Below are 25,136 nucleotides of genomic sequence, written 5' to 3' on the forward strand. Positions count from 1 at the left end.
AGAGATCCCCTTTAACATGGATTAATACAAACATTTAATGAAAAACAAATGAAAAACAATTGAACGTATAAATTTTAAATTGTACATAACACACGGAAAAACAATATTGCTGATCGGAAAAAAAAAGAAATACAGAGTAGTAATACAGAGTAGTAACTCCATTGTCTTACCAGAGAGATGCAGATTGAATGCGAAAGACTGAATCATTTATGTAGGCTTAGCTTCTTCTATTAATCATGACATTGACAAGGTACTGAGTTTCAAAGGTTTACAGCATGCACACCACAAAAATCGTCTGTGTTTTGCACAGATCACTCCTCAGTCATCTTCTTTTTTTTCTTGTCGCTGATGGACTGTATCCCTGACTTATCGAATTTTCAGATACACGTTGTAGTTGTGTTGTTAGGGTACCCGTCTAAGTTGTTTATGCTGCAGCGAAAAAAAAATCAATGTGCCAGAATTATCTACGGAGTCCTCCACCTACCACCTTTTTCTCGGGAGGGGAGGAGGTGGGAGTGGTGGTAAGACATTTGCATGTTACCTTGAATAATTATGATTTGATGTAACAGATATAAAGCTTACTATATAAGCTGGTGACAGCCTGGTAAATTGCCTGACATTAGATTCAAATTACATGCCAAAAGGTAATATTTCACCACAAATTTACTTCTGCATGCACACATTAATTCATTTGTTATAAATTAGTGAAATGAGAAATCATAGAGCTATATGCAATTTGTGCATAAATGCATGCTCTATTTAATTTACCATTTTCATTGTATCATCTCCATAGCTGTTTAGTTAATTGAAGCCCAGAGGAGGATAGAAAGGTGCAGTGGTCTCACGTATAAACGGGCGATAATCTATTATAATCCCCCCCCCCCCCAATCTCCTTTGTTACTTAAGCCACTAGTCTGGGAGGTTAATCAAATGACATGCGAATTAAAAAAAAAAAAACCAAGAAATTGCATTATCATGACCAAAACAAATGTGAAGTTCATCCTTATAGAAAAACTCCAAACAAGGTTTTTATCAGTTTTGCACACCATCACACACGTTACATACCTAGTGTGGACATTCTTTTGTTTTCGTGTAGTTAAGAAAAACCCTTGAAAAAAATTCATTTTACTCACACTGTGTAAACTCTTTCAACCCATTTTTTTTTCTATGATTCCCTTCAGTGTTTCTCTTCATTTTGCCACAGATAAACCTACCAAAAATGCCTCTATAACCTGTTTTCCAGAGAGGGGAAAACCTTGTGTGGACGTGGGCAAGTCCGCACAATGTCACTGCTACCTGGTTTATGTGGACCTCTTTTGTTCGGAAGTCCACACAGTGAATGTAATCCTTGTATACACATAAAAGTGTGTATCTGCCTGCAATTGGGGACCCCCTATTGTCCCTCTGTTGTTCAATAATGTACTACTACATTTTTAGGAAGACCTCCCATATGTTTTGTGCATGAATCCAAATACGGGACCTCTCAGGAATTTGGGACCCTATTGTCCTCTATTAATTGTTCAACCCCTATTGAATACAGAAACAAACGCACCCACACACACACACACAAATTACAAGAAATATATGTACGGAATTGAATTTTTAATAAACAAGCAAGCCGGAAGTGGGCAATCATCTTACTTAATTATTTACATATTTTCATTTCGAAAGCAGTGTAAAAAAGAGACAAACTTTGCCGATTTTGTTTGATATTATCAAAAGTGGCCCAATTTCATAGAGCTGCTTAAGCAGAAAATTTGCTTAAGCACGAAAAAACATTGCTTAGTAAACTTAGGTTACCGGCCAAAACTCTATGTAATGTACATTGCTTGTGACTGGTACTTAGCTGTTGTTTACTTTATAGCATAACAATCGCATGGAGTTTTGGCCGGTAACCTGATTTTAATAAGCAAGACGTTTTTGGGCTTAAGCAAATTTTGTGCTTAAATTGGCCCCTGGATCCACCCATGTTGGGTTGGATTGGGTTAGCACTACACACTCTGTTAACCCAATTTCAGACTTTTGTGCTGTATATGTACATGTTGGCCATGACTATTTTAAGACTTTTTAGCTCATATTCTTGATGCTTTACCAATAATGCTGAGATGTGGATTTAATCAGGAATCAAGAATAAGTTTTAAAGGGAATATGTTTTACATTAAAGGTACAGTCCATCAATTTGTAATTTGTGCATTTTGTTCGTTTGAAGCAACAAACATGCTCAAAATCGAAAGAAGGAAGCTGAACAACTGACCTGATGAAGTTTCAGCACAGCTTCAGCTGTATATTTCAAGAGAAACAGCATTCTGGGACCTCGATTTCAAATCAAAAGTTGCTGAATCAAGTTTTGAACTGGTCCCGAGTTCAGCGTCAGAGACACATTCTCATTGAGGAGATTAGAGCTGCGCCATAACGCACACCGATCTGAGGAATTATAGCAACTGCGCGCGTGTGTGCGGCGTGCCAATGCTTACACGCGCTTCGCCAAATAAAAACCAACTACTAGCAGAAACTTTCCAACGGTGCATCTGAAAGGCCTTCTTTTGTTGACTTCTTCAGGATGACAGCTTGACAGAAAGAATAATTTCACAGGGAGTTTAGTCCCCTTACAATCTTTCAATCAAGTTCATGTGTTTCAACAATGATTACGTCAGTTACTTTTTTGGATAGCTGCAAATGATGGACTGTAGCTTTAAATGGTATTGAATAAATACAGTCAATATCACACGTAACATGCTGCTTTCTTACTTGAAACAAGAAGCATTTCAAACATGACTTTGAACTGCCGTGATGGCCATAAGAAAGTGATGGTTCAAAAACCCTGTGAAGTTAACCACTCGATGGCATATCCAACATGATGTTTACTTTTGAAGAAAGCAAGATTATTTAGCAAAACAGTTCTCTCTGCCAATTTTTTTTTTCAATGAATATGCAAAGCCCCAAATTAACAATCTTAAAGAAAATAAATGAACCGGCACATGCTTACAGATACTGATAATATTTGTAGTGTTCTAAAACTATTAAATCTTTAATACATTGACACAATTTCAGCAAATAGTGCCTCTAGTTTCCTTATACATGTGTTACAACTCAATCGATGTCGATTTTGCTGTACAGTACAATGTACATGTATATGTTCACCTTTCTTAAATCTAAATTTTGTAAGTAAAGCAATGTTACAGTTTGCTATCCAGAATCCAGATGGTATTAATGGCCCACAATTACAATGTATATGCACATGACATACACAGGGACACAAAGTAATAAGCAAATTGTTCAAAACGATGACAAATCATGTTTCAAAGTTTATGACAATATTTCCAACTTTGAAAACAGAAGCCAAAGTGTATGCATTTGACTGATGTCAGGAGCTTAGGCCCAATTTCATGGTTCTGCTGACCATCAGAGGAGAATCCCGCTGACTTAATTTGTAGTTAGCATATTTCACAAGTTGAAAGGAATCTTCATTTGAGCGCAGGCCTACATCCCATGGATTATCTGCTTATTGGGTTAAAGAGGTTGTGGAATGCTCGAAGACATTTCCGTCGTTTTTCGGGTATATGTAGCCTAAGGTGTGATGAAATAAAAATAACTATTGTTTCTGTCATGAAATGAATACAAAAGGTACTTTTGAGAGCTGTCCCTATGCAGCGTAGTATAAACGAATCCTGTTTATTACGTCACGATTTACTATGTTTTGTTTGCTGCCCCCAACGACGACTTTTACACAAATTGCACCTTCGGGTCGAAACAGGACCTGAAAAACAGCTCTCAAAAGCACCTTTTGTATTCATTTTATGACAGAAACAATAGTCGTTTTTATTTCATCACACCTTAGGCTACATTTACCCGAAAAATGACGGAAATGTCTTCGAGCATTCCACAACCTTTTTAATAAATTTCTTTGGAAGCACTGTTAGCGCAGAATGCTCAGACTCGCGAGTCCAAAAAGTATGTGGACACTTAACTCCACAACAATTCTCTTACAAAATAGACCAATGCTAACATCACGAATGACAAAAATATACACTTGTGAAGTGTTCTTGCAAAATGAGATAGAACTGGGCGGAGTTCGAAATGAGGGTTTGCAGGAATTAGAAAAGTGAATAAGATTCTCCTTACACTACTCTTTGCTGCACTTAATCGGACATCTATTGACAAATTTGGGCTGTTTAAAGATCACATTTATCAACAATGTCAAAGAACTAAAATACTGAGAAAAAGGCATTTACAGTTTCGAGTTTAGTAGTCATGAAAAAGAAGATGGCAACTGTTTTTCCTTAAAAACATTTTTATTCTACAACTTTTGTACTATTTTTCTAAAATACTGTATGTAGTTGACACACAAAGATTAAAAATATCAATAATCTGAAAACCGAAGAAAAAAAAAACCCTATTCATTTGTTTTTTGGGCAGTTTTCTCTACTACGGCCTGTGCCCAGTTCAATCTCATTATGCCAAAATGCCTAAAATGTATACCTTATCTGAAACAGGTTGTCTTTATTGACAGCTATTCACCGTGTTGCCTCAAGCAATTCACTGTAGTGCGCCAAAACCATAGCTGTATCCACAAAATACCCGATTCAGACATGGCCTACACGTTCTCATTTGACATCCAGGGTTTTGTGCCTGTCACGTGTCCTGAGGGGCAAGCTTGGATATATCCTCATATGGAATACCACTCACTGTCTTTCCTGCCATTGGTCCCTGTACACATTGCACACATACACACAAAAAAAGGCAAGAAATAAAATGTCAATATAAATTATACAATCTTCTGTTTACTAGTGGGAAGTATGGCTTGTCAGTTTATATCTGTGACTCGTGATCAGAAGAGGAGGGGCTCAATAATGATAATGAAGATAATGGGAAAGCAGTGTTGAATTTGCATCCATCACAAGTCCATCACAAGTCCATCACAAGTCCATCACAAGTTCTCCAGTTTCAATTCAAGGCACAAGCTACTCAAACGAATTGTAAACAAAAGCATTCCTTTGTTATTGTTCACCCCTGTTACTTGTGACTGAACTTGGGGAAGTAAGTTTGTGATTTATGTATAAAAGGGATTATGATGGACTTAACTATGACACTGTGGGAAAGCCACTTTGCCTCGGCATATCTGCCTGTCTCCACAAAGTCTAAATGGTGAGTAGTCCATCACATTCCAAACAATAAAATGTTATTTCATGCCAAGTTGGCCTGATTAGTACAGTTACACTGACCGGAGACAGACTATTACATTAACCCTAATTATATAAACTCCCCAGCAAAATCCTCCAACTCTATCTCTGTAAAAATTGCATATAGCCTCAATCCTCTAAAATCATCGGTTATTTCTTGAATGTGGTCCTTGAAAGGGTGACCACTGCCTCAATCCTGCAAAATCCTCATGCAATCACTGTCAATATGTTGAGGCAGAGCCAGTGACAACCTGGAGCAGTGCAGAGGATTTCAAGTACAATCTAGACCTAAATTTATGCACGGCGGAGCATAAACAACACAAGGTCCAGCCCAAGACCTTGATACAGTGCATCCTCCAAAATCAGCCACACAGTTTTGCCATACATGTATAGCCTCAATCCTGCAAAATCCTCCATTTTGCGAAGAGGATTTTGGAGGATTTGGGAAGGTTAGGGATAATACAGTTTGAGTTATCACCATCCTTTAAGTTTAAGTAACCTTCATGAACACATGAATTAAATCAAGGACAGTGGCCCAGACATTTGCTGAGCACCGACAAGTATTTTTCGTTGAGCTCTCTGAATAGCGGTTTTTGTTTTTCTTTGCAACACAGTTTGAAACTCACCATCTGAAGTTTGATCACAACGGAGCAAGCCTCTTCTTGAAGGGTGACCAGGGAGGCCTGCTGTCCCCGGTGGGGGCCATTCACCACGGCCACCATTCTGCCTGTGGGTCAAATAAGGTCATAGGTTAGTGATGGTTGCAATGGATTCCGTGCACAAGTACCAGCTCACTCGTTTGCAAGGAGAGGGTCAGTAGGGACTACTATTACAGCTATTTCTTTTGTTAGTAAACATCCAGCACCATTTTATATGGGCTGTCGCAAAGAGTATAAATTTAAGCCCTGGTTGGCAACAGAATTTTGCCAAAAATTGCATGTATATTAATATATAAACACACTCATTGTGTAAGAAAAGCATTTTTTGGTTATTTTGTATTTTCAACAATCCAATGATATGTTTGGCAAAAATGGCTTGGCAAACAAAGGTCAATAGACACAGCTCTGAACACTCATTTCAAAGACAGTCTGAGATTAAATGAGCACAGAGTCTAAGCCAAGTTTCAGTATGAGTTAAACTTAAATCTGTGTCAAAGTAAAAGATTGTTAACTTCAGATGGACTCTCCATTAGCACTTGTGCTACATGTACATAATACTTTACTGTATTACTCCACGGTTGTCACTCCCTGGGGGAATGTGGCCAAGTGGTAAGGGCTCGTGACTCATGATCAGAGGGTCAGGGGTTGGAATCCAAATGCTTGTGGTATATTGCGTCCTTCACCCCCACTTGCCTCTCTCCACCCAGTATAAATGGGTACCAGTATTAGCTGGGGAGTAACCTGCGATGGACTGGCATCCCATCGAGAGGGAATAGAAATATTCTCAGTTGTTTCATGCTACTGAAACAGGAGATAAACTCCGGCCTGATAGGCCACATTGGCTAGTGATAGTTGACTATTTTTTACTACATGTACATAGTACTTTATTGTATTTACTCCTTGGTGAACCCATAAAACCATAGAGTGCTGGGGCAGCTTGGGGCCATATAGGGAATGACAGGCAGAGGTGGTACAGGGACTAATGGGTACACTCTGCCACCATAGGTTCGCTTGCTGGATATCCGTTTGTAACTTACCTGGTGAAGGAATGACTGTCTCCACATGAAGCTGGTCCACTTTGAGTTTGGCCCCGCTGTCGATCATCTTCACAATCCCAGTAAACATATTTTCAACTTTCTAAAACAAGAAGAAAGAAGCAGGTTACTACATTCTATTTTGATCACATCAACTACATATATATTTCAAACAATTTTATTGTTTGATGTGTTTAATATGCCAACTGGTCATCAATGTTGCATGCCTATCCTACTGGGTCAGGCCGAAGCCTTTATAAAGTCACAGTGTTGGTAAAACATTTTAGCAACTGTGCTACATTGTAAAGCCCGTCTCAAAAAAAATGGTACAATCAAAAACGATTTTTTTTTTTCAATATTAAATCTCAACATAAGTAAGTCGTTTTGAGCATCACATTAAAGGAAAAAGACCAGGCTTTCCAGTACTTTTTGTTTCATCTCATTTGCTTTTGTCAATCCAGAGATAACTCCAGTTTACTGCGGAACACAAAAATCGAGTTTGTTTCTTTTGCCAAGTTGCAATCTTTTGTGAGCTTCAAGACAGCATGGCACAGTACTCGAAACAACTCTGCCCATGCGTAAAAGTGGCACAAAATCGATTTTGGCTTATCGCACTAAATTGATTATATCTCTGAATTGACAAAAGCAAATAAGATCAAACAAACACTATTGGAAAGCCCAGTCTTTGTTCTTTAATATTATGCCAAGTAAGAATGACTTATTTTGAAATTTCATATTTAACCAATTTTTTTCTGATTGTACCATTTTTTTTGAGACAGGCTGTATTACATTATGTTTATTCTCTGATGAATCCATAAAACCAATCATGCAGCATTTACAGAGCTTGGGGCACTGATCTCTATGGAGCACCGAAGTGAAAACGTCACGCGCACAAAATGTGTGTGAAAGACATTAGCGCGTGATTCAGCCCGTGAACCAACACGCGCGCGTACTCCATTCATTTGCACTACACTTTCTGGTTCTAAATGACGTCACACTTCGGTACTCCATAATAAAAACATTTTGATAGCCATTGGCTCTTAGACATGTTAGAAATAAATTATCCATCCAAAATATTACAGAGGCGTAGCCAGCAGGAGGGTAAGGGGAATATTTAACCCCACCCCTCCCCCCTCCCAATATTTGTAAAGACTGCCACTTTCCATTCAAGTGCCCTTTTTTGTCACAAGCGTTTACTCCCACCCCCAATATTTTTAAAGAATACCCATTTTTAATTTTTTTTTAAAGTGCCCTTTTTGAATTTCGCGTGACAGCTCGCAATTGTTCCGCCCTTCAGAGTGATATATGTTGTCCGATAGTGTGTATTATCGTCCAATTTGAACAGCGCCCCCTTTGGAAGATGGTACCAGTCCCCCCCCCCCCCCCTCCACCCCTTTGATTTTACCGAGGCCAAGTGTCCAGAGAAAAAACACAGTCTACATTTCAGCACGAATCTGCGAATTCCCTTTTCACAAGCTTTTTAACCCCCCAATAAAAATGACCATGCTAGGCAACAGAAAGAGCAGTTTTGGGTGGTGCACGTGCAGCGACTAATGGTAAACAGTGCATGGAAGTTTAGCTAAATGTTTCCCATCCGTAGGTTCTTACCGTGATAACACCTTTCTTCTTGTAGAATCTGTCACCCAGCCTCTTGGTTGTGATCTTGACTACGATGCCCTCTGTCAGCCAGTTCTGTGTGTGCGTCACTTTAGCTTTCTTCTTCCTTTCCTCTTCCTGGTCAAGAAAATCATGAAAATAGAGAACAATGACGAATTAAATTAATATGGAGCCCTGAAAGAGTAGCAAACAAACAAGGAACAAGCAATCCCACAGTGAACAAAAGTACCAGTTAAAGAGGTTGTGGAATGCTCGAAGACATTTCTGTCATTTTTTGGGTAAATGTAGCCTATGGTGTGATGAAATAAAAACGACTATTGTTTCTGTCATGAAATGAGCACAAAGGGTACTTTTGAGAGCTATTTTTCAGGTCCTGTTTCGACCCGAACGTGCAATTTGTGTAAAAGTCGTCGTTGCGGGCAGCAACAAAACAGAGTAAATCGTGACGTAATAAACAGGACTCGTTTATGCTACTCTGCATCGGGAGTCCTGTTTATTACGTCACGATTTACTGTGTTTTGTTTGCTGCCCGCAACGACAACGTTTACACAAATTGCACGTTCGGGTCGAAACAGGCATGACAGGACTTGAAAAACAGCTCTCAAAAGTACCTTTTGTACTCATTTTATGACAGAAACAATAGTCGTTTATATTTCATCACACCTTAGGCTACATATACCCGAAAAATGACGGAAATGTCTTCCAGCATTCCACAACCTCTTTAACAAACACAATACAATTGACAATACATGACAAGTAAACATTATACTACAAGACTTTGAGGCAGCATAAATTTATACACATTAGCTTCTTAATTTAGTGTCCACTGCACAAATACCAGTAATGCCTCTAATTATAATTTTTTTCATGGAATGATTCCAATTATGTAATTATGGATTTTTGCATGCAATGTCTCATTTAATAACTATTTCAGCTGGAAAATAACAATTGAAAACAAACAATGTTTTCAGTTTGAAACTTGAAACTAGCACAGAAAGTATATTTTCGATGACTGCTCCAGGAAAACTTATATGGCAAAAGAGACTAGACTTGGGTCATTCCACGCAGGAATCAATAAGAATTGACTCGAAACTCACAATTCCACGTTTTTAAGATTTGATTTTCTGATGTAGCCGATTCAAGTTCCCCCGAGCGTCGATTCCAGTAATCAGAAAGACACCTGATGACAGGGTACATGTATACTGTCCGAAACATTGAGTTTCCCCCTGTTCTCTTGTTGCATGGTGCTACCATAAACCTTATCTTATTTGTGACCTGTTCTGTCAAAATCAGACTTTTCTGGGCATACGGTCGAAAATGATATTTTTACATATTGTTAACATATGTTCTTTTTCCTTTTAATAGGTGGTTTAATTTCTGAAACCGGTCATTCCTGGGCAGAGTTACGCTATTTTGAAGTTCATTGTGTCGAAAAGTAGAAAACAGAGAAAATGGCCAGGAACGTCACAAAACAGTTATTTCGTTAACTGATATACCTTATCAAAATAATCAGAAATAGTATATGTAGAGTTCAAATTAGGGTTTCAAACTTTTATAATATATTTTAGACATGTTCAGGATTACAAATATGCAAACGTTTGAAAATTAATAAAAATCACCCCCACAGCGTTTTTTGACAGAACAGGTCACATTTAGCTATCTTCACCAATCACCATTGTGAACCTTCAAATCGTATCAAATTGCATCACAGATCAACAGTGTATTAATTCTTGGGTGCGCACATTCAAACAAAGCAATTTAAAAGCACCCGACATTTCTGTAATCAAACCAGCTAACAACACACAGAACCACTAATTGAGTTTGAAGGTAAGCATGTTAATTAAGGAAAGAACTAATATGCCGACATGACTGTTCCATTTCAAAAAATATTGCTGTCTTTTTGTTGATTGCTCAGGTTTCTTTACCTCTATGATTTCCTCCAGCGCCGATTTCCTCTTCCCTGACTTGCCGCCGCTGTTGCCATCCTTCCGTTTGACTGATTGCGAGTCCTTCAAGGGGTTGGACCATCTTGATTGCCTAAAAAGACAAAGAAATCCAGAAGATGTTTCAAACGGTTATATTACGATGTAACTACATCCAATAGGGGTGGGAGGTGAGGTCCAAGGAAAACTGTCATGGCGCATAAATTACTCAAATACATTATGGACAATATTGTTAAAGTCATTCAAATGATCCAGATAGGGATACCAGATACGAATACCATTAACCCTGAAGGGGCCAGGGGGCGGATGCCCCTCCCCCCCCCCCTCAACTTTTTCTGTGATAGCTTTTAAAAACAGATTTTTTGCGACCTGAGCTGTTCTGACTTTTTAGCCTCGAGCCTTGTGCATCTTTTGATACCAAAAACATAATTCTCTGGTGCTATGCGCTGTGAAAACTGAATTTCCCCATAAACATAGTGTACACAGAGCAGAATTACCATTCATGCATATGAATAATTATTTAGCCATAATTCCAAAACCCTTTGACCTATAGTCATGAAATTTCTTTGTTATGTTCGTGATGAGAATGTTGTATACATGTACCAAGTTTCAAAATATTTTGTCACTCGATGACCGAGATCTTAGGGGGTGCAGAATCAGTCCCCACGGCTGAGAGATGGTCAAAATAACCCGACCCTTTTAGGGTTAAATACTTTAAGTTACAGTTACTTTCAAAAAAAGTTTGGCTGCAAATCCACACACTCTTAACTATACAATGTACAGTCTGGTTCTTCTATACAACTTGGGACTTGTACTGTTCCCTTCTTTTACTACTATTGACAAATTGTTCAGTATTTCACACCTTTCTTTTATCACTTGTCAGTCCAAGAAAGCGGGAACCTTCGTTTTGAGTATTCAAAGAGAAATAAACAGAAAACCATGACAAACTGTAATCGTAGGATCAACTTATCACTAAAGTTTCATGTTAAAAAAACTTTGAAAAGATTAGGTTTTATTGTTGAGGAACTGAGAGCTGTTTATATGGGTTATGTTCTTCCTGTTCTAGAGTACTGTGACGTTGTCTGGCATTCAAGTCTTACACGTAAACAAGTCGGTGACATACATGTAGATATGATACCAAAAAAGGGCATGTATGGTCATATTGGGTGATAAATACACTATTATAAGATGGAATTTTGCGTCGGGGTGATATAAATCAAATTAGGTTTTGCCCTTCACCAACGTTTTTTTTTAAACACTGTATACTCAGTGTGTTACCTCCCGAGTCAAAGTTGGAAAAAATCACTCGTGTGGGACTCGAATACAGTGTTTAAAAAACGTTGGTTTATATCACCCCGACGCAAAATTCCATTTTATAATAGTTTATGCGGTACCCGCTGCTATGTACATCAGATTCGAACCGGCCAACCGATCCCGTTAGCTCGGTGGTCGAGTGGTAAGACATCTGCACTAGAAAGCAGGAGGTCGTGGGTTCGAGTCCCACCCGAGTGATTTTTTCCAACTTTTACTCGGGAGATAACACACCGAGTATACAGTGTTTAAAAAAAATGTCGGTGAAGGGCAAAACCTAATTTGATAAATACACCTCTTCGAGGCCTGTAATATTGACTCACTAGAAGACAGAAGGATAAACCATTGTACCAAATTTGCTGTCAGGCTCTCGCAAAACACAAAAACAATTTCATTGTTTCTCCCCAAACGCTTCGAGTGCCATGGTGTGTCATTGCGTAATGCAACCAAATTTTCTTACTTTCTGCTAATACGTCACGATTTCATAGAAGCCTGATACCATATTTTATTACGCTATTAAGCGAATAACCTTTTTGGGGAGTAAAGGGTTGCGTGTATTGGGACTCCATTAAAAAAAGAAGAAAAAATCCACCTTTAATTAAAAAAAAGGTTTATGTCAGTTATCCCTGCAAGTGTTTTTTTTTTTGTATAATTGTATAATTGTATTTAACTATTGTTGTCAATGTTTTAACAGAAGGTTTTACTTAATGATTTTAATTTCAAATTAATATTGTAAATTCACATGCAATTTGGCCTTCGGGCCACAATTTGAGGATGAATAAACCAATCGATCTATCTATCTTTTTAAAGACTAAAAAAACTATTAACCCAAAACCTTCAAGGTAATGGCACATGCAACACCTGTCAAAATGAGACGCCTTCTCGGTGTATTGATAACAGGACAAAAATCTCCAACAGGATACAACTGTGCAATTGTTCATGGAACTAGCTTTCACTGTCAAGTGTTTATAGCTCAACGCAAGGTCCAACAGATGTGCACACCTGTGGCGATGTGTTGCATCTGGCAGGGTTAGGACATGTAATAGAAGCCTTAAAGTGGTTGTGGAATGCTCGAAGACATTTCCGTCATTTTTCGGGTATATGTAGCCTAAGGTGTGATGAAATAAAAACGACTATTGTTTCTGTCATGAAATGAGTACAAAGGGTACTTTTGAGAGCTATTTTTCAGGTCCTGTTTCGACCCGAACATGCAATTTGTGTAAAAGTCGTCGTTGCGGGCAGCAAACAAAACACAGTAAATCGTGACGTAATAAACAGGACTCGTTTATGCTACTCTGCATCGGGAGTCCTGTTTATTACGTCACGATTTACTGTGTTTTGTTTGCTGCCCGCAACGACGACTTTTACACAAATTGCACGTTCGGGTCGAAACAGGCATGACAGGACTTGAAAAACAGCTCTCAAAAGTACCTTTTGTACTCATTTTATGACAGAAACAATAGTCGTTTTTATTTCATCACACCTTAGGCTACATATACCCGAAAAATGACGGAAATTTCTTCGAGCATTCCACAACCTCTTTAAATTTGGTAGAAATGTTGAATGCATGACCCACACTTTGCCATCTTTGGAGACAGCGTCAGATTTCCCTTCACCAGCAGCACCCCTCGGCTTGCTACTTGCTGGGTCTGTCTTTGAGGCCGTCCCAGCAGCCATCTGGCCCAGGTTGAAGCTGACCAGACCCTCCCCTTCCTCCCGCTGTAGCTCAGTGTACTCCTGACCGGTATCCTGCCGTTGAAAGGAAAATGAACGATACATTAGAGGAGTGTCGGAAGAAAACCAGAGATTTCAAAAACCGGCCAAAAAATATATATATTCGGTCTCTGGTCAGACCAAAGTTCCGGAATTGACGCGGCCACGCGGATGTTTTTTTTTTTTTGGCTTTTTTTTTTTTTTTCTTTCTTCAAGCTTGGATTGTACAGACAAGTTGGGGTACTATTTTGCTTTTTTGGTGTCCTCATGTACATTGGTGTCCTCCATAATTTGCCTTGGTGCTTTCGATCATTTGCCTTGGTGCAATTTCCCATTCCTTGGTGCTCTTTGGTAAAACAAATTGAGGAGGTGCGGAAATAGAGGGCGCTGTTGGAGCTACCGCGGAACATTTTGGAAGAAAAAAAAAGACGCGCATGATTAAAATCGACGCGCTAGCTGACCAGAGACCGACTTATTTTTTTTTTTGGCCTTATCCTAATTTTTTTTTCAAACGGCATATCAGGAAGTTCCCATCTAGCTCACAGTTATGCCAACAAAAACTGACGAGTGAGGTGCCGTATGCAATGCTCTCCCGAGGATTGGGCCTAGTTTGTAGTATTCAGTGACCACCGGGCCTTTGCAAAAACATTCCCGAACTGTAATGTTGAAAAAAAAAATGGGTGGAAACACTCTGACAAGTTGAATGGACAGGCTATTCATATACAGTGGAACGCCAAGGGCGGATCCAAAACACAATTTTTGGGGGGGCCAAATAAAAATGTGGTCCCACAAAAAAGTGGGTCAAAAAAATTACGGTGTGGGGTTCGGGGCCCGCTTAAAAAAATTGGATTCTAGATGCTCTGTGGTGCGATCCTGCCTTTATTGCGATGTCACATAAAAAAAATTTAAAAATTGGTTTAATTTGGGGGGGGGGGGGCCATGGCCCCCTTTGGCCCCCCCTGGATCCGCCCTTGTGGAACGCCGCTATAACGAACATCGTTGGATCCACAGAAAGTGTTCGTAATAACGATCGTTCAGTACAGCGATTTTGAACCGCCGGTACCCTCTTTTGACCAATAGTGAAGTGGCATTTCCCACATCCTGCGGCCGCACGAGGAGTCGTCACGAAACTTTAGCAACGAATGGTTTTCCCTTTTATTCCCTTGGGAAGTTTAATATAGCCATCTATCACTCTTCAACATTCAAACACGATGTATCTATGGGTCATTTGATGTTAGGAAATTAAAAGTGGCCCACATAGTGTTTAATACGTGTACAACCGGTAGATTTTTTTTTGTTATTCTGTTGACTTTTTCCAACAACAATGTTCGATACGTTTTGTACATTAAAACCGGGAGCCAAGGATGATGCTCTGTATAGCCGAATGTTCGGTATAGCGGTGTTCGGTATAGCGGCGTTCCACTGTACCAAAAAGACTACTAGCAAGTGAATGCAGTTACATGTACTATCAGAGACAATGGAGCAAATTGGGGATGTCCCTGGTGTTTTCTTTTAAAGAAAACACCAGGGACATCCCCCAATAAAGACTACTAATAGCATGTCACAAAAAAAATGGAAAGCTTAATGTTGTTAAGGTTGGTTTGGAGTATGGGGTTTCCAAACTGGAAACCGCCGAGTGGAATTCAAAACAAATTTTAAAAAATCTGGATTTAAATCCTACCACTACATGTACATTAGACTGAGTCCATGCAGATCCTATGTAAATGGAATGGTATTCAGTACATGAGTTGTGTTCAATATTTATATTTTTTTCAGAGTCATGTTAAAAATCCATTGAATAGACCAGCTTAAAGGGAAAATACAACATTTGCAAACATCAAAAAATAAAACTACCAAATCATTTTGAAATACCTTGCTGGACTGTTAGTGAATGACAGTGTAAAGCATCCTGTAAAATCATGGCACCTGGTATACTGTCATTTTCAAGAAAAGTGGTATTTTTGTATCAATTTCCAACGCTGGTCGGCCGACCAGCATTGGAAAAAAACTGGCTTTTTTTCAAATACTGGCCCCAATTGACCATCGCACTTGTTTGCAATCGATTACACACCTATGAACGGGTACAAGCCAGCTAGACTGGTTCCCTGACCTTACAATTCCCCGATGTATGTAAACGGCTCTGTTTCTTCTTATATGGAGTCAGGGAACCAGACTACAGGAAAATGATTGTTTTTCTTGGTTTTTATAGCATTTTCGAACCCAAAACCTCAAAAAAGTCAGTATAACTAAATTTGCTATATATTTCCAACCCCCCCAATTCCATCCATTTCTGAAAATTACAGCAAAAGCAAATGATGTATATTCCCTTTAACTCAGCTTGCCCTGTCTTGTTTGTAAAGAATCTGTACTCGATTGAAACAAGATCCAAAACTTACTCACCTGGTCCGTTTTGTTCTCGGCAGCCTTCTCCACCTGTCGCTGAATGAATCTCTGTGTGCGTTCCTCGTCATCCAGCTCCAGTTTCTCTTTCTTGGCAAGACTCTCCTGTCTGGCGATGGTCTCCGGGTCACGGTCAATGTAGGCAATAAACCAACCCTTCTCCGTCTGGTCCACTTTGCAAAAACCTACGAGATGATGAACGAAAAGCAGAAAAAAAATACTTCAGTTACCGTAGTGCCCGAGACTGCCGTGGAACGACAATGGAGGGACCGGCGACCAAGAACCAGTCTAAAACAACCCATACCTGTCAGCCGACCGCGTAATTTTTATTCCTAGGAGGGTTAGGGGCAATGTCATGAATAATTCATGTTTATCCATGAGAACGGACAATGACATCAACAGCATTGTTGTTAGTTACTCAACTAGTTACAATACATTAAAGCATTTTAAAGAACGGTTGTCGTCGAGCTACCACACAGTAGCCTAGTGGATAGCGAGATGAGCTATGGATACAAAGATCCCTGGTTCGAATCCACGTCGTCGCTGCTCATTTTCATCAGCTATTTTTCTTCTCCAAATTTATCACTGAGATAATTGTAAATTAAGGGGAAAATAGAACGAGAACCTAAGTCTTACAATGATTCAAAGGAAAAACTGGATTATTCATGACATTGCCCCTAACCCTCCTAGGAAAAAAAATTACGCCAGCCGACCTGCTGCGATCGATCGGTCAATAGCACATCGCGTACACGGTTTCTTACATAATGTGACGTTCGCTGATGATGCCAGGGGGCGACAAACATTTTGTTAATGTAGAAATACGACCAGTGGTAAAATTCTAAAGCGTATTTGACGTCCATCGGTGAATTGAGAAGAGTTTTGAATAAGACAAATAGACAATTTGAATGCGATTTTTACGTACATGACGCTGCTGTTATTTTGTATATTGCCTTTCAACATGTTCAAATGTGTAAAATACGGCAATACACGACAAATGCACATTATTTCATGTGGAGGCAAGAGCAAGGGTTAAAGGGAATATACAACATTTGCAAACATCAAAAAAAAACTACCAAGTTTTTACGAAATACCTTACAAGGATGTTGGTAAATGATAGTCTCAAGCATCTTGTAAAATTATGGCACCTGGTGTGAAGTCATATTCAAGAAAATGGTATTTTTGTAAACATTTCCAACGGTGGTCGGCCGACCAGCGTTGGAAAAACCTAACTATTTTCAACTACTGCTCCAAATTTACCATTTTTTTCAGTCCAAATTTTGTTTGCTATTGTTTACATGTTCATGAACGGGTGCAGGCCAGCTAGACTGGTTCCCTTGCCTTACAGTTTTCCATCATCTATAAATTGATCTATTTTATCTTTTGTGAAGTCAGGGAACCAGACTACTTGATCATTTTTGTTTTTCTTGGTTTTTCCAACCTTTTCGAACACCAAACTTCAAAAATGTCAGTGTAACAATATTTGATCTATTATACTAACCTCTCAAATAGTTCATTTCTGAAAATTACAGCAAACGCCAATGATGTACATTCCCTTTAAACCAATGGCAGTCAATCCTTAAGCTTCCTGCTACTTAAACAGTCACGGACAGTCGAAATTCACTTCCGCTTTCCCTGCTATACTTTTAACAAAGGCTAGTCACCAGCAGTCAGATCATCAAGTCAATCAAGCACTATGTCTAGTCAAACTGGGTCAACAGCCAAAGCAGGCAAGTTTTGGTCACTGCTGTTTTATCACCACTATGAACATCCGATCCCTTAAATTTTCATTAAAAGTCCATTTCTCCCTGAAAAAAATCTTTAACAGCTGTTTCACGGACATTTACATGGAGCTTATTTAGGACTAATCCTGTAAGGGTATTTTCACAGTTTTTTAATGACCCTGGCCACTGAGGATTATCATTGGTCTATCTCCATGGGTAAACAAAGGACTTTCTTAAGGGAGCTTTCACGGACTCCTAATCTGGCTTAATATGTTGAAAAATCCGTGAACATTTACCGGTAGTTAACTGTAATTTCAAGGGAAAATGGCTTTTTAACGAATTTTTAAGGGATTCTCGACCATAACCCAATCTAAAGACACGTTAAAATTGTGCAGCAGCAGGATTCCAGTCAAACCAGTGAGTTTGGCGGTTTTGAGACATCATCTTTCATTGACAAAAAAACTTTTTCGTTTTGCCGACACGCATGGCTACCGGAGACTTTTTTTTTGGCCTTATCAGTCCAGAGACCAGAGTTGATCTTCCATACCTTCCCTTCCAAGCCACTTGACAAATTCGGTCAGCGTTTCCCACTTGGTGGCATTCATGTGGCAGTGATCTTTGTGCTGAATGTACTCATTGTAGACCACGTTGCAGTGGACTCGCCGGGTGTTGAAGCGTCGGCGAAGCAATTCCATGAAGGTGTCAAAGAATTCCCTGATCAGTGGAGGAGACCCAAAAAAAGTCATAGAGATTAAAATAATGTTTACTGCAGAGGTATTTACATGTACCTTTACAGGCTACAGGCATGTTGTATGGACTCTTTATGTACCCACTCAAGAGTAACAAAAGCAGATTTGGGGGAGACCACTTTGAGGGACATTGGCTGCATTGGGGAAGTCAGGTTGGCGTAGCGGTACTTTCCTCGCCTTCCACGGCTGTGACCCGGGTTCGAATCCCACCTGGGCCAGTCCTTTCCTCGCCTTCCACCGCTGTGACCCGGGTTTGATGCCTGCCTGGGTCAATATGTGGATTGAGTTTTCAGTCCCTACCTGATTCTGTGGGTTTTCCTCAGAATACTCTTCTGGGCTTTTCCTCCCACCTCTCAAACTGTAATTTCTTCACATTGTCTTCTCTTTACTGGGACCCATGGGAGATGAGCGGATTCCACTGAATGGGCTACCCAGTTGAAATAAGAAATAAATAATAATAATTGCTTGCAACGCCTGACGGTAAAGCAATGCTTGTGCACATTGGCAATAATTAGTCAATTGCTAGCCCAGGTTGGACTCTGTTGTGTCACGCAACGGAGTCTAGGGTTTGAATCTCTCCTGCCACAGCGAAAAAAATTATAACACATTTTTTTTTCATATTTTTACCTGACGGAGGAAGCTGAAATTTCGCTTACATATTCCTTGTGTCCAGAATTGTGCCTGCGCTGGGTTTAAAAAAGGCCAATATGTCCGCAGGCGGCGTGTTTACCGAAAATAACTGCAATTCCACGCTTTCGTTGAAAACATTTTCAGTACGAACTCTCCGTGTGAAGACGTACACGCGCGTGCCGTTTGCTGCCGTGGCGGCAGCGTGCTAGGTGTGCATGCACGTGCTTGCGTAATCTTCACACGGGGAGTTCGTAATGAAAATGTTTTCAACGAAAGCGTGGAATTGCGGTTAGTTTTTTTTTCACTATGATGGTAGAATTTATACCCTGGACGTCAGTCGTAATGCAATGAAGACGTTGTCCAACCTGGGCTAGTAAATTGCATACTTGCGTCAAACGCGCAAAAATCGTTCTGCGCAGGTGGTGTGTCTCCCCACGTGAGCTCTCAAATTTGGTCTTTTGTATGTGCACGGAGTCTATTGAAGACAAAACTCACTCTGAAAAATGGTCCAGGAATTTTTCTTCGTTTTCAGCGAACAGAAGAAGCTGTCTCTGGTGAGACTCCGACATTGTGTGGCACTTGAAGCCATTCTAGCAGAGAAAACACAAACAGCAAAACAAAGTTATTCAAATATATCAGATGTCCAGCCCTTCCAGCTTTAACATTTGGCACAATTGCAGAATACCCCGCCACTCAATCTATCCACCTCGTAGCCGGCTACGGAGTCACGGTTGATTGCCCTCATTAAACCTTCTCAGCGCTACTTGTATGTACTATGCGTCATGCTCCACTGCACTCCCACTCCGTATCCGCGTAGCCGCCAACAGGGTAGTTGGTTTGGACTTAAAAAAAATTCAGCAATTCCCATTCCTTTTGTGTTGCTTTGTTCTCAAGCATATTCAAGGGACTCCCACTCCGTATCTGCGTAGCCGGCAACTAGGGTGGTTGGTTTGGACTTCGAATTTTTTCAGCAACTCCCATTCATTTTGTGTTGCTTCGTTCTCAAATAATGGACCCCCACTCAGTATCCGCGTAGCTGGCATGGACTTGAATTGTTTGTTTCTTTTCCAGTGATTCCAACCGCGTAGCCAGAGATTTTATGGGTGTATTTCCGAGTGGCGGGGTATTCTGCAATTACTCCTAACATTTTATAATGAACGTACTACGTAGCATGGCTATTAACATGGTGCGGCCCACAACACAGCACACACTATTTGACTAGCCCAGGTTGGACGAAGTCTTCATTGCATTACGACTGACAACCAGGATGAGAATTCTCTACATAAGACCACCCAAAATTTGGACCAGATTTTCGTTACGTTTTACCTCGTTACAGAAGCTTATTTCACGCCTACATTTTCTATGTGTCCTTCTCTATTGATCCAGGGGTTCAGGAATTCCATATGTGATGCTGACCGACATTAATCAGGAAAATAAACTCCAAAGCAACGTTAAACTTGTACGTGTTTGTAGTCTCTTTTCATCACTTTTATTCCCGAGTCGTACGTCATGTACGTGCGCACGAAAGCGCGCACGCACGCTAGCGCAATCATTTGTTTAGTTTTGGTTGGAACAGTAACGTCACTCCAGCCAACTGACGTCACGAAAATGCTCAACCAATGACCAAAGCCGAAACATGTTTCTGGTAACTGGCGCGAAAACACGCTCGGTCATTGGATTAGCGACCGCGCCTTCAAGTAAGGGCGCGTGCGTATGAGGGTGGTTACTAAGCAAATCACGCGTGCGCACTGCATATTCACACTGCATAGTCTGGCTCCCAGACCAGACGTGATATGAGCGCCGAGAATAATTGTCAGGTTCTAGGGAACCAGACTATACGCTGCACGGACGTACGTACGTCATGTACGACTAGAATAGACTCGGCGGTGAGAAACTGATGAAAAGAGCATGAAGAGTCTACAAACACGTAAAAGTTTAACGTTGCTTTAGAATTTATTTTCCTGATTAAGGTCGGTCAGCATCGCATATGGAATTCCTGAACCCAGCGGCCCAGCAATAGATTAGATAAGGACACATAGTCATAGAATACGACGACGTAAAAATTGGCTTCTCCAACAAGGTAAAAATATTAAAAATATTGGTCATAAAATTTTCCACCCGGTTTTGAGCACTTCATACCCTCGACTCCCTCCGTAACGTAGGGAGGAAAGGGAGTCCACCTGGGCTAACTATTTGACCTGCAAATCCACATGAAATTACGGTGTGTGTGAACAGCGCGTATCTCAACGCAGATCTGTTGTTAGCCCTGTCACGCCCCAACTATCGCATCGGTCCCAACTATAGTTGGGCCTGTCCCAACTATAGTTGGGCCTGTCCCAACTGTAGTTCCACAGTTGGGCTGGCCCAACTATAGTTGGGCCTGTCCCAACTATAGTTGGGACGGTCCCAACTGTAAGTTCCACTGTTGGGCTGGCCCATCTATAGTTGGGCCACTCCGATCTTTTTATTTTGCGGTGTCCCAACTATAGTTTACATTGATTTACAACTGTAAAACGTTCCCTACAGCTCTGATACACGTCTGACTTTACTGGGGACCACTGAAATTAGCTATTGATGGGGCGAATCTATAGTTGGGCCACTCCAATCTTTTTATTTTGCGGTCCCAACTATAGTGTACATTGTTGTACGATTATAAAACATTCCCTACAACTCTAATACACACCTGACTTTACTTGGGACCAATGAAATTATCTATGGGTGGGGACCATCTGTAGTTGGGCCACCGCAATATTTTTATTTGGCGGTCCCAACTATAGTTTACATTGATGTACGACGACTATAAAACATTCCCTACAGCTCTGTTACATACTGTCCGACTTTACTTGGGACCTTTGACATTAGCTATGGGTGGGGCCCATCTATAGTTGGCCGGCCATGGCAATCTTTGAATTTTGCAGAATGTTGCTGGACAATCAACCCAGCAGCTGGACAACTCATCCAACTAGGCAGTACCACGTGACCGGCCAGCCTTGCGGCATGCATGCACGACGAATACACGGTGCCAGCGCCGCGGAACATTTAATCCAACAAGATCTATCAAGCATGAAGCATCCGGCGCAACTCCAGTCCTAACTATAGTTGGGCCGACCCAACTGCCGCACTATAGTTGGGACAGTCCCAACTATAGTTGGGACCGATGCGATAGTTGGGGCGTGACAGCCCCACTAGTGTGGCCGTCAGTATGCTGCGCTGAACCTCTGCGCAGCATACCGACGGCCACACTAGTGGGGCTAATCTGTTGTATACATTGATCTCCATATACACAGACTGGATAGGACATCGCGTACGAACGTGCGTCCGCGCGCGCGTTTTTTGAAAAGGGTAAAGAACACAATTTCGCATTCGAGTTGTGTACACTTTCGAACGGAGGATTAAAAAAAGAAGTTGGGTTTTCTTCGGTTTCTTTGTCATTTTTGAAAGAATAAAAGAAACAGAGATCTAAATTGATCAAAATCGACGAGGAGTATAATCAAGGTGTGCGCAGCATTGGATTGCTGGAGTCGGCAAGTAAGGAGCGTTGAAGAATAGGACAATTTTTCGCAAGTAAGTTGTTTTTTTAACGAGGCCTATACAAGTCAACATGGCATGGAGGAATATGAACATGGGAATGACAAAGCAAATTATGTCGCTCTGAGTTTGAGGGGACGGGCCTGTGTGGTAGCTAGCGAGATATTCTGTTCAAATTCCATGCGATCTAGGCCTGTCATGAGTGCTCAGTGGTCGGCATCATTTTTCTTTAAAAGACATAGGCCTAAACGTGCATGTATGATTGACCCGGCAATGGCAATGAACAAAAGTTGACTTGTTTAAGACAGTTTATTCGAATAACTTTTATATGCAAAATCTGATTGAATTATGTCTGCCTTGGCTTAACGCCTACCGAAATGTTTCTATTCTTTTCTTTATAAAGAGAAACCGAGGAGATGGTTTATGCTAACTTACTGCACAACTGGCCGATTGACCTTCATATCAAACAAAGAACTTCAGCAAAGCCATATAGCAAAAACCACCAGCTGCAGGACCGAGCCGGACGAAAATGGAGAACTTCACGGAGGGATGGAATCGACTGTATCATCCACTGAATGGAACATGCGATGTGATAGGCATCTGAGCGTTTGACTTAATCAATTTTTACGATGTGGAACTGTTAACATTGATTGGTTTTGGTTTTGGAAAGAAGTTGTGGAGTTCAACGCAAGTATTTTTATAAGCTCCCAAGATGACTGTCACATTATTGACAGTTTGTATGGTGAAGAAAGCAATGAGTACTTTTACGGTTTGAAATTATGTTGTGTACGCCGTTATATATAAGATTACTAGCTATAGCCATAAACACCGTCATATTCGCTCACAAAAACGATTCCCATTACACTTACAAGTAATTATATTTATTTTCAGAAGTATAGCTTAACATTTAATTGCAAGACCGTGCGTAGCTTGAATTATTCTTTGACAAAATTAGTATAGTACTATTTTGGTTTGTGATTCATCTCCTTTCACACAATATCACAAAGAGGTAAACGATGTCATTCCCTGATCAATCTAGGGACGGGAAGAAGTTTTTACTGATTACTTTGTAAAATTAAAGTTTTTTTACCTTTTAGATTGTAATTGGTTCATGTTCAGGTTTTTTAATAAATATATCAATCATTTGAATGAATCTCCATACAATTTCTCGTGTGAGTGTTCAGTTAAAAAATATGATGTCATTTCAGCATATTATTAATACAATTATTCATTTCGTTGATGGAGTAATTCAGTGTGCTCTAATGACCAATGTGCCAAAAATGAAATGGCAATTTACTTACAATCATTTTTGGGAGGAGAAGGGATTTAAAAAAAATAAGGGAAAAGGAAATGGGGGGTTCTTGAATTTCGAAAATGCATAATAAGAAAGTGTATATCAAGAAAGTGTGGAAAAACTGTTTGGAGGGTAACTCTTCATCGTTCAGGGTTTTTTTTAAAGATTGTTTTGGAGGAGCGCTTGAACTCCCTCCTGTAAGAAAAATTTCACTAAACAATCCATTTTCCAAAGTAAACAAAGTGAAAGCACAATGCGCGTTTACCCGTCTGACAGTAAACGCGCCGCCATTGTTCGGCCGCGCATTCGTGCACAAACACGGCGCGATGTCCTATCCAGTCTGTGTATATGGAGATCAATGGTTGTATACATGTAGGACAGCCATTTACTTGTAATGTTAACACGTCATAAGTTACCTCGTCTCGGCATTGTTTCTGGCACATTTGACAAAACCATCGCAGCTTTTGTAGACCCTTAGACTTGATCCTATTGGCAATCGCCTTTGGGGTGAGAAAGCCTTGTTTGGGCATGTTTTTCGACCACTGGGGCACTGGATCTTGCTGCTGAATGCTGCACAATATGCGTAGTTTAACTTTTGACACATGGGGGCGCTGTTCTGGTTCGGTCAAAAAATGGGTCAACCGCTCGGCCCCGGCCGGCCGGGGAGTCTGGACACATAGCAAAATACCGGCAAAAATTACTGATGGGACCCCAATTTACTAATTTGAATTTAAGCTATTTTAACAAACTAACAAACTTCCTTTTTTCCCCTAACAATTAGTTAATTCATTTATCACGGACTATATACAGTAATTATACACGAATAAACACTCTCTTTAAATCCTTCAGTTAGATCTTTTTCTGATATTTTCATTCAGTATATGAATCTGAATTAAAGAACCAAATAAATCTGAAAAAAAACTGTATCAAAAAAATTCTTAACATTGCGTCTTAGTTTCAACAATAAACTGTTTCAATATATAAAACAACAATAATATCAAACTAAGCCAAACTGTACTGTTAATGGACCTTAGCTATTTTAAGGTACAACATAATAGCAGAAAAAAATATAGCCTACATTAAGTAAAAAATATCGTCTCACGGTCCCTCTAAATAGAAAGCTTACAGTTGAGTCTCATGACATTAGTTTAATATTTGGGATTCAATGTGACTTTATGCGCCGTGCGACCTGTTCACGAAATAAAAACAGTATTATGAGGACCTAGTTACGTGTTTTTGATTTTTGTGTGAGAATAATTGAAGCTGTCGCCATATTTATCTCGATCTCCGCCCGGTGCATGGAATTAAAACATGCCCAAAAGAACAAAGGATAGAATGTATACTTTTGAAGCGCGTG

The 25,136-nt window shown here is 40.1% G+C and overlaps 2 protein-coding genes across 2 annotated transcripts in view; both read right to left on the reverse strand.

Annotated features, from left to right (window-relative positions):
* The window catches only part of LOC119737185, a 118,763-nt gene extending 118,091 nt beyond the window's left edge, over positions 1-672 (reverse strand). The window contains 1 exon segment of the mRNA XM_038211362.1: positions 171-672. The gene's annotated coding sequence lies outside the window, so the exon portion shown is untranslated.
* A 3,739-nt stretch (positions 673-4,411) lies between these two features.
* LOC119738394 (DNA/RNA-binding protein KIN17-like) lies at positions 4,412-24,402 on the reverse strand. The gene is made up of 10 exons (XM_038213275.1): positions 24,196-24,402; positions 19,453-19,547; positions 18,126-18,292; positions 15,858-16,042; positions 13,321-13,493; positions 10,416-10,527; positions 8,482-8,607; positions 6,877-6,976; positions 5,807-5,907; positions 4,412-4,707 (listed from the first exon to the last, which is right to left on the reverse strand). The coding sequence occupies exons 1-10, from the start codon at positions 24,307-24,309 to the stop codon at positions 4,633-4,635; spliced, it is 1,248 nt and encodes a 415-aa protein (XP_038069203.1). The 5' UTR covers positions 24,310-24,402; the 3' UTR covers positions 4,412-4,632.
* Between the last annotated feature and the right edge of the window lie 734 nt (positions 24,403-25,136).

The sequence above is a fragment of the Patiria miniata genome, unplaced genomic scaffold (assembly GCF_015706575.1).
Source record: "Patiria miniata isolate m_02_andy unplaced genomic scaffold, ASM1570657v1 HiC_scaffold_3, whole genome shotgun sequence".
NCBI lineage: Eukaryota > Metazoa > Echinodermata > Asteroidea > Valvatida > Asterinidae > Patiria > Patiria miniata.